At 46.1% G+C, this 9,909-nt stretch overlaps 2 protein-coding genes and 1 long non-coding RNA gene across 3 annotated transcripts; 2 read left to right on the forward strand and 1 right to left on the reverse strand.

Annotated features, from left to right (window-relative positions):
• The first annotated feature begins 1,159 nt into the window (after window positions 1-1,159).
• Window positions 1,160-2,118, forward strand: LOC120970319 (uncharacterized). The gene is made up of 3 exons (XR_012187054.1): window positions 1,160-1,314; window positions 1,411-1,766; window positions 1,902-2,118. It is a non-coding gene; the product is annotated as an uncharacterized lncRNA (long non-coding RNA).
• Window positions 2,119-4,369: 2,251 nt separating this feature from the next.
• Window positions 4,370-4,860, forward strand: LOC109765690 (uncharacterized). Its single transcript, XM_020314475.1, has 2 exons — window positions 4,370-4,637; window positions 4,802-4,860. The coding sequence occupies exons 1-2, from the start codon at window positions 4,370-4,372 to the stop codon at window positions 4,858-4,860; spliced, it is 327 nt and encodes a 108-aa protein (XP_020170064.1).
• Window positions 4,861-5,377: 517 nt separating this feature from the next.
• Window positions 5,378-9,266, reverse strand: LOC141025749 (uncharacterized). Its single transcript, XM_073501667.1, has 2 exons — window positions 8,120-9,266; window positions 5,378-5,481 (listed from the first exon to the last, which is right to left on the reverse strand). The coding sequence occupies exons 1-2, from the start codon at window positions 9,264-9,266 to the stop codon at window positions 5,378-5,380; spliced, it is 1,251 nt and encodes a 416-aa protein (XP_073357768.1).
• Window positions 9,267-9,909: the final 643 nt, after the last annotated feature.

The following is a 9,909-nucleotide window of genomic DNA, read 5'->3' on the forward strand; positions in this document are numbered from 1 at the left end:
GAAGCATGTAGCAAACAACGACGCCGGTAATAGCAAAAACATCAACGGTTGCAGCTCCCGACCGAGGTCACAACTAATCTGTACATGGTTGTAGCAAAAAAAATCACCGGTGGTAGCTCTGCCATAGCCGGTTGTAGCACACAGTCTTCGTTCCAGCAAAAACATACAGCCTGTTGATCGCCGCCGTCGTCGCACGCCGCAGCTAAGCCGTGAAGTATGTAGCAAACAACGACGCCGATAGTAGCAAAAGCGACAACGGTTGCAGCTTTTTTGGTAAGTACAGTAGCCAGACCTGACATATGTCGTCGTGATTGAAGCTTTTTGCGATACCGGTCGAAGCTTTTTGTGACACCGGTTGTAGCTTTTTGCGATGGCACCGAGCGGTCCCAGCATTTGGCGTCATGGTTTGAAGCTTTTTGCGGCGCCTGTGGTAGCTTCCTTGAACACCAGTTGTAACATGGGAGGTGTCGCTTAATGCTCGCAGCTCCGGTGAGATTCTCCCAGTAGCAAATGCTCAACGACGTCGCCCATAGCAGCTCGCAGTCTCCCCCGTCGTTGTCTGCCCCCGAGATCATAAGCCATGGCACCCATAGCAGCTCGTAGGAGCCCCGTCGCAGTCCGCCCCGAGCTCGCCAGCCATGGCCGCCCTGACCTTGAGCTCGCAGGCCATGGCGCATGGGAGCAGCACCCCCATGGAGGAGGTGCAGCGTGAGGTGCGAAGGGAGGAGTGCTCAGAGCTGCCTGGTGCTATGTCGGAAGAGGCGAGGCGGAAAGCGATGGGGAAAGCGAGGTCACGGCCGCGAGGAAAGGAGTGGATGCGGGCGTTGGGGAGAGAATAAGGTACACGTGTTCCCTTCCTGATGGCTAACGCCAGCGTGCCGAAGTGACCGGCCTGAGCGTTCATCCGGCTCACCGTGCGTAAACATTTCCCATAAAAGTTGGGTTTGTCCGGCCATATCGTTACCCAATAAAGGTTGGGTTTGTTTGGCCAAATGAGAAAACCAGTGAAAACCGGTGGAGGGAGGGAGGGAGGAAAATCGGTCGAGGGGTAGTGTGTGTGTGTGTATATATATATATATATATAGAGAGAGAGAGAGAAGAGAAGAGAAGAGAAGAGAAGATAGAGATAGAGATATAGATATAGAGATAAAGATAAAGACTAGAGATAGAGACAGAGATTGCTCTACATTTTCTTTTAGCAGCAAATCACCTGGTGATTGAATTTGACACTATTGATACTCTGCCGATTTGGTGCTGATTTTTCTTCAGAGAAGGTTACTCAACTTTCCATCGGGCGGATCAACAGTTTTGGAAGTACGACCATGATTTACCTCTCTCTCAGATTTCCACGCAAATGATTCCTAGCTCCTCGGATCTTCTTGATCTCAGGGTTCATGATTTCCTTCGCAGGAGATCCACTTCCAGGCTGAAACATGTACAGAGCCCTCCATACAGGAGCCTGAAATCTAGTTCTCCACTTCTCTTGTACAGTACGAGGAAGGACATGGTGGTGAAGAAGAGAGCGGCAGTGATTGCGGCCCTGTCCGTGTTCCTACTCCTCATGCTGTCCAGGCCATCCCATCAACAGTTCTCCAATTACTCCTGCAACTGCTACCGAGAGTGCTACTTAGAGTGCAAGCACGCCTTCCCGATGCTCTGCAAGGTCGTGTGTGGCGGCAGCTGTGATGACAAGAATGACCCCGTAGCCGCCTGCATGGTCGCCTGCACCAAGGACTCCCTATGCGGCGTGCCGGCGGCGCCATCCGGTAAGAGGACCTCCTACCACCTTGCTTTATGATATGGGTGCGTTCGTAGAGGCACACTCATGGAATATGTGTGCTCTTTATGCTGTCATTTTGTTCTGATGATCTTGTGCTTGCACTGCCATTTTGCATATGCAGGCGCCGCGTATTGTAGCCATGCATGCAACGATACGTGGGGTCGCCATGGACGGGCCAAGGTTCCTTCAAGATTGAAGATCCGGCCGATCATGGGATCATATGATGTCGAACTGCTGCACCAATGCAATAATATGTATTTGGCTTCGGTGCACTACTTGTGATTGTGAGGAAGTTTGTGAATCTTATAATAAAGCCAGTTATCAATGCATTTGGTAAATCCCTGCTAATTTGATGTGTCTTTGATACCATCCTCTGACCAGATTGCAAGATCACAATTGTCTTATCTTCTTTCTGCGAGGAATAAGTAACGTAGGAGAGGGTTAATATAACATGTAAAAGAATTCAAACATCAGCAAACTAATCGAAGCCTTGCGTGAGTCTGAACAAAAGCAAAATAATTTGAAACAAATTCGTCGGTCACACACAAAATGGGACATATATAAGCCGCAATTTGACGTAGGATTGGCCCGTCCATATATAATCAAAAGAAAACAGTGAAAATGAACACATACAAAATACCAACTAAAAGGTACTCCTTCCGTAAAGAAATATAAGAGCGTTTGTATCACTAAAGAATACAAGAGCGTTTAGATCACTACTTTAGTGATCTAAACGATGCTCTTATATTTCTAAACAAAGGGAACAACTAATTAATTGTACCAGCCTTAGCTCAGTGGTTGGGCATGCGAAGTTTAGTTCATAGAATTGATAATGCACAGGGAGAACCACTCATGAAGAAATATCTTGATACTCATTTAAAAAATTCTGAGGACCATGCTTATCTTCATACTCATACTAAAATGCCCGTATGCATCCCTAGTTGGTGCAGAGGCTGGAAAGTGACAATCTCTTCCATTTTAAAGAAGCACAAGCTACCTCACGAGAGACAGGGAGGCGACTACACTAGCGACCGCGAGGGCACCCAGGGCCGCCCCGGATGCTGGCGGGGCAATCGCTTTTGGGCTCTCTCCGGGACGATCTTCGACGAGGAGGACCGCACTATGACCAGATTGGTGGCGGAGGTCCCACTGCCGATGCCGTCGGATATCATTTGCGAGTCTCTTCAGGTGGGCTATTCGGAAGAAGAAGTCGGCGGAACATCGACGTGATTGTTCTGTCAAGCGATCAGCCTTGGGATGGACAGAAGGGGGAAGATAAGGTCGAGGTTCTCCGGCGAACGGCTCCGACAGTGATTCGGCCATGGAAGGGACCAATCCCCAAGGTACGTTTGCCGGCGCTAACTTTGCAGTATTTCATTGATCCCCATTCTTGGACTGTAGTATCACGACGGAAGAAAAAATGGCCAATGGCAATGCCGGTGCCGGCGCCGGCGGCCGACCAGATCGGGGCGACCAGGGAGGCTCGGTGCCTGCGTTTGAATTCGTTGCTGGGCCAGTCTGGACCGAAATCAGCGCAGGGGTATGTGGGATCAACGGGCACTAGGTATACGGCCTAGTGCAGCGCCGAGGATGTTGGGCCGCGTGCAAATATGATCGAGGACGTAATGGGGGCGAGTGGACATGCCTGGCTTCGTTTCGACTGCAGTTAGAGCATCTCCAACAGGCGCGTTAGACATGGGGCCCGCGGGAAAAAATATTTAAGCAAACTCCCTAACACTAGATATATTCATATGTATAGTTACATTTCAGTAAAAAAAATTACAACTTACAGGCACATATCTACCAGTCTAACCAAAAGAGAAGATTCTACTGTGCGAGATTCGTTCACCCCATCCCCGAGAATGTCAAGAGGAGCAACACAACATGTCCCTGTATCATACATAGTTTTTTAACAAGAACGACAATCACACACCCAACACACTGAAGCACACACTCCCGTGCATACATCATATGTATATTCAACTCAACAAAGAATTCAAATTCAAACATTAGCATACTCACAGAAGCCTACACGGGTCTTGCTACTGAATAGATGCAAATTTGGTTAAAGAAAGAGAGAATTGTGCAAATTCAATTCACAGGTGTCTTTCCAGGCAGCTACTTCACATCTCCAGGAACTTGAAATAGCAATCTGTCCGTCACTACTACCAAACAGCATTGTTTGAAAACTGCATTCAGTTTTCTTTCTACATCAGCACAAGTCTCTTCAGCATGCGCTTGTCTAATCGGTTTATGATCCAAGGTTATTTTCAGGTGTGCCACTAGGCCACTAGGGGCTAGTAAGTGGTAGTATGCACCATCTTGTTTAGGAAATTAATGCCATGGCAAAACTGGCTACAAAACAACCATGCCTGAAATTGTGGGTAATCTGATGTGCTAGAAAATACTGCAATACTTTGTCGTGTTACACTACAAATTATCCCGGTCAAATACCGATATTGCCCTCAGAACTCCAGTATATAAAGACCACACATCTGACTGACTAAGAGAGCCACCAGTCACCTGAAAACTCCCACATCAGTTCCCTTCCTCTTCTCTTGTCATAGCTTGGGCGAGGAAGGAGATGAGATGGAGGTGAAGAAGAGGGCGGCCGCCATTGCCACGCTGTGCATCATGCTCCTCATCATGTCAGTGCCATCCAAGCAACAGGTGGACGCCATGTTCTTCTGCAACTGTTACCAGCAGTGCCACCACGGGTGCAGGCACAGCGTCCCTTGGTGGCTCTGCAACGTCGACTGCGCCGGCAACTGTGACGGTGTTGACAAGAAGGACGCCCTCGCCGCATGCATCATGGTCTGCAGCACGGACTCCATCTGTGACCCGTCGGCACCAACGTGTAAGACCAACAGAACAGCTTACTTGCATTCCATTTGCTCCGTTCCGTTTATAGTTGAATTCTCCTGAACATCGATGCAATATATGCTCTCTTTTTTCTATTGATACAAAGAAGAATCACCACCTGGTCTGAGGATCTTGTGCTCGTCTTGGCCATTTTTGCAGATACACATGGTGTTGCGGATTGTATAGCTGAGTGCAACAAGAGGTGGGGCAACAATTAATGCCAAGTAACCTTCAAAATAAAGAGTTGAATAGCCTCTGGATCATGGGATCGTGATGTTGAAAACTGTGATTGCGGAACCAATCAATATCCAATAAAATGTGTTTTGCGCGTCCGCACAACACTTTTGAAATTTTGCAAATCTCATAGTGTGACATGTTTACTTCATACTCCAAAACTTAGCAATCCCATCCACTTAAACATTAGCAATCTCACCGAAGCCCTCCCTGAATCTCAGGGAAAGCAAAACAACTCAACATTCACTAGTCAGAACCAGGTAAATACAAATACGCTAAATGGGCATAAGCAGAAATTCTACGCATAATTCGTCCTTGCCTGATACAACATGGAACACAATCAAAAGAAAACAGTGAATATGAACACACACAAAATGCAAGCAAGATCAGCTGAAAGGTTCATACTAATTAATTGTAGCAAGCCAGTTGGTCAATTGACTACAGAAAGTAGATAACAAGCCAGGTTGATCAAAATAAGCGATTAATTCCAATAAGCCCACTTCACGTCTGACTAGTGCATCCTACATAGAGGGTGGGTTTTCCTCGCGGGTCGCAGCAAACAAGCCCCTTCTGCATCTCGGCCACCAGACTGTAACTCAAGATACCTGCAGGGCAATCACAGCATCAGTCAAACCAAATGTGTGCCATTCATTCATGAAAATGTCGTTAAAGTTTTATCAGATGATTTTGTATGACTCAAATAGTAAACATTAGCTTCACCATTGTGGAGATCTCCAAAGGCGAATCATCTCAGAATTACAAAACCAACATTAGAAACACAGAATAGGTAATTTGTAGTGTAGTGACCTTCGGCTTCTATTATTACTTTATTGGCAATTTTTGGCTATATCTGGTCCTAATAGAGGCTAAAAGATCAGTGGCATACAAGGGGTTCATGGAGTAGGAAATAAGAGATGTCAAAGTTTTGTTTCTAGCTCATTATCGTTCTTCTTTTTAAATGCAAAAGCAGCTAGCTAGTCACCAATGGATGAATTTAATCAAATTCATGATGTAGAAGCCTGAACTAAGGGATCATGCATCGCCTTATTAACAGACTGACTTACTTCGGTCAAGCGTAGGTATCTTTTTTTTTCACTCTGCACAGTATTTGACCACTACTTCCAATGATAATATGTTGTTAGTGCACAGTGAAATTCGTTGTGAAAGCAGTATTTATAGTGAATCTTGTCATGCCATTTTGATGATATGTTTAATATAAAGTGTTAAACATCAACCCTGATCAATTTTAAGAAATTAAACTGCCACAAAGCATATACATATACATATAGTTTGCAGCAGACAACGGCCAATTGAATATACAACTAACCATGAGAGGTGCCGAGACAATATTTAAGAAAACTGCCTAAAACTAGTATAACCTTCCACAAATCTAATACTTTAACTACAAGTGGATGATAAAGAGTAGTACGGCATGGCACGAAGGCATGCTCTTCAAAAATTTGTTACAATAATTAGTTCACTGGGTATCACAATGATCCAAAATAAGCAGCAATGTGAAATGGCATAGCTATAAAGCCCATATAAGTGAAGGAAGTATAGAACAAATGATCAGGTTACTTTAGTTGTCAGTCACTTACGCAGAGAAGTACATATAAATCATTAGAACCTGATAGATCCATAACCAAAGAAACCTAATCAAAGGTAATGTAGCATGTGTAAAATTAAAACAAAATCTATGAATCATGAAAAAGGATGTACTTCATTCTGCTACCACTTAACATGAGTACATGACACCATTATAATCTATGACCGAGTAGGAACAAAATTCTGCACAAAGAGGGGAAGGGTATCAAGTCATCAGTCATCTGAGGAGCTAGAGGGAGAAAAACCAGCACTACTAGAGGGGACTTGGGTAGTACTAAGGAGGTAAGCTGAAATTAAGCAAGGCAGCTGGATGGAAGGGAGAGGCAAGTGAAGAGAATATCTAGTAGAGGGGCTTAAAACACATAGATTAAAATCGCGGGCGAAGGGAAATCACGTAAGGAAAGTTTGTCGCGATGGTTAACGAAGAAACAGCACGATCTCTGGCGATTGCGGCACGATCTCCCGCGATTCTGGGAAGGAAGGAAATCGCGGGGCAGATTTCACGCGGAGATAGCGCCGCGATAGCGGTCTTTTAGCCAGCGATTTAAAACTATGTTAAAACATCAGCAAATAAAAGAGAATGTAAGTGGGTGAAGGCATGAGGAAGAGAATGCAGAGCTGCTAAGGAAGGGATGATGAGAAGTGGCCAGGTGGGAAAAACTTAGGCAAAAGATTGTGGAGAAAAACTTACAACCCTCTCTTGCAATTTAGTATTTGAGAATGGCAGTAAAAAGGGAAAAAATACATGTTTTTGAAAGAACAGTTCAGAACTTCAGATACCTCAACATACATTCAGAAGATAAGCTTTCCTGCTCAACCAGTACATCATACTAGCATATCTTGATCAGCTCCACCATGCCCACCACCAATGCTTGTTTCTGCAATCATAAGAAGTCAAATAACCTGACGAAAAGCTAAAGAGATACAAGGAGGCATCAACACAATATTTACATAACTCACAAATGTAATCTGGAAAAAAACTAACTGAGTTCTGATACAACATTACAAAGAAAAACAAAACCATACAGCCTGTCAAATTGAAAGAATATTCCGATGCAGTTGTTTTCAACATGAGAAAGACCTGCACCACAGCACTAACACTACCGACATACAATTCTTATATATCAAAGGCAAACTATGAAATTTAGTTCAACTGTTATAGAAAGAATTTACCAATCTCGGTGTTCATTATTTTATTCAATAGATATTCATATAATAAAATGATAAAGACAGTTTGCTATGTCTGACTTGAAGCACATAGTTCAACGAATAACAATATGTTTTGATAACATAAGAAACTCATCGCTACATATTTGTTGACAAACAAGATAACAATGAAGTGATGACATAAAAGGCATAAAGGACACTAGCAGATTAGCTACCAGTTATATATGTGAATTCAGACCATGACCATCAAATAATGCTACCACACAAGCAGTCAAGCATCATAACAGAAACACTACAGAACAAATTCGCCATATGTTGAAGAGGTCATCAAGGATCAAAAGAAACAAGTACTATGCCACTACTTAAAATGGTTAGCTTAACACAACAGAATGTGAACAGCATATTCCATCAAATAATTATCGAAAATCAACATGAATTTGTTATGACCAGAGTTTGAAGACATGGTATTACCTGCAGCATAGACACTTTCTAATGGATAACAGATATCACAGTTACTGTTTTCAGGAAGTTTACTGAACTGCAATGAGTCAAGCTGGACCATGAAGATACTGTCAAATGTCCGCAAGAAAGCCACATTATTTTCCTCAGCATAAGCTACCATCGGTGTGTGCCTTATCTGCTCTGAATTCAAGGGAAGTAGCTTGTCCATTTCAAAAGTTCGTCCTAGCACCCATGAAGCAAGACCATCACAGTCCGTATTCCTCTTCCATAACTCGGCGGCGAATCCTGTCAGGGAGAGTACGCCCAGCCCGCCACCCTCTGCTCGCATAACCATCAAGAATTGATCTTTGGCAAAGGTATCCATTGGCAGAACTAACACAGCTAGGCTCTGGCTATCCAAATCAACCTCGAGAATTACACTTGTACTATCCCCAGGGAGCAAGATGTAAAGAGAATCCCCGACCAGCACAGGGGGCATGGATTCATATTCCATGGCCTTACGTGGAACCGGTGTTTGGATGAGATTACTCCACACACCGGTCTCCGACGAGTAAATGGCGGCGATCGCTCGTGCATATTTCTTCTTGTAGTTTACCAATACCACCTGGAAGTGTTGGGCGTGGGCAGCAGCGCGAAGCACCTGCCCGTCCATCGGGGTAGTGGCCATGTCGATCCCTAGGAGAGCAGCAACGCGGTGCTGGTCACCGGTGATGGGGTCCCACACCAGGACCTGGTTCCGCGACGAGTGGGAGATGAGCACGAGGCCGTGGCGGCAGCTGAGGATACTGTACCAGTCATTGAGATGCAAGGAGAAGCGACTGGCGGGGACACGATCGGGGGCCTCCATGGTAGGCGTGTAGGTGATGTTTGGATGGTCGTCGCGGAAGAAACCGAGGAGGGGAGGGCTGCGGCGGTGGTGTCGGCGGTAGCGGCGGACGAAGCCACGGTCGGAGACGAGGCTGCGACAGCGCTTGCAGACGGCGAATGCGCGGGGGAGGGAGGACGGCTGCGGCGGGAGGCGGAGGAGGACCTCGGAGAGCAGATCCTCGTCTTCCAGAGGCGAGCGCGAACGGGGGCGGTGGTGGAGGGCGGCCGTCATGGCGCTCATGGTCATAGGGGAGGCGGCGGCGGCGGCGCAGTCAAGGGTGCCCGTCATAATTGTCAGCAGTAATCTTGATCACGGCCTCATGCAGCGACCTGGCCGAGTCACGTTCGTGCGTGAGTAGCGGCCGGGATTCCATCTACATGCATGGCTGGTTAGTTAGTGGGCTAGCTACAAGGCTGGGCGTGAGCGATTCTAGTATGCATGCTAGCTGAGTTGGTTAGTGCATGGAGGTGTGGCGTCGTGGTAGTTAGTAACTGCTGTTAGTGGCCGATGGAGGCGGCTAGGCTGTCTGTGGCCTTGCATATTTAAGTGGCTGGTGGTGTTGTGTAGAGAGTAGAGAGATGTAGCCTCTCGGAGTGTATGTATGCTCGCCGTGGGGTGGTGTGTGTGGGGCAGAGTTCGAGCTCGCCGGAAATACAAGGGGTTGTTCGTGCGGCCGGAGGCGTTTGTGAGCCGAGTGAAAAATACAGAGAAAAGGCCAGCGTACGTCGCTGGGGGCGTCCGTCGCCCGGCGGGCGTTCGTCGCCCAGTAAACCACCGTGTCTCGTGTTTTTGTCTGATCGTTCGTCGATCCTCGGTTCCAACAATAATGGGGGGAAATGACGCTGCGAGTGACGATTGATGATTGAAGCCCAAAACCAATTTGTTTTTTTTTTATTTTGAAAAAACAGCAAAATGAGGCTGCAGTGCCTTT

This window comes from Aegilops tauschii, chromosome 6, assembly GCF_002575655.3.
Source record: "Aegilops tauschii subsp. strangulata cultivar AL8/78 chromosome 6, Aet v6.0, whole genome shotgun sequence".
NCBI classification, from domain to species: domain Eukaryota; kingdom Viridiplantae; phylum Streptophyta; class Magnoliopsida; order Poales; family Poaceae; genus Aegilops; species Aegilops tauschii.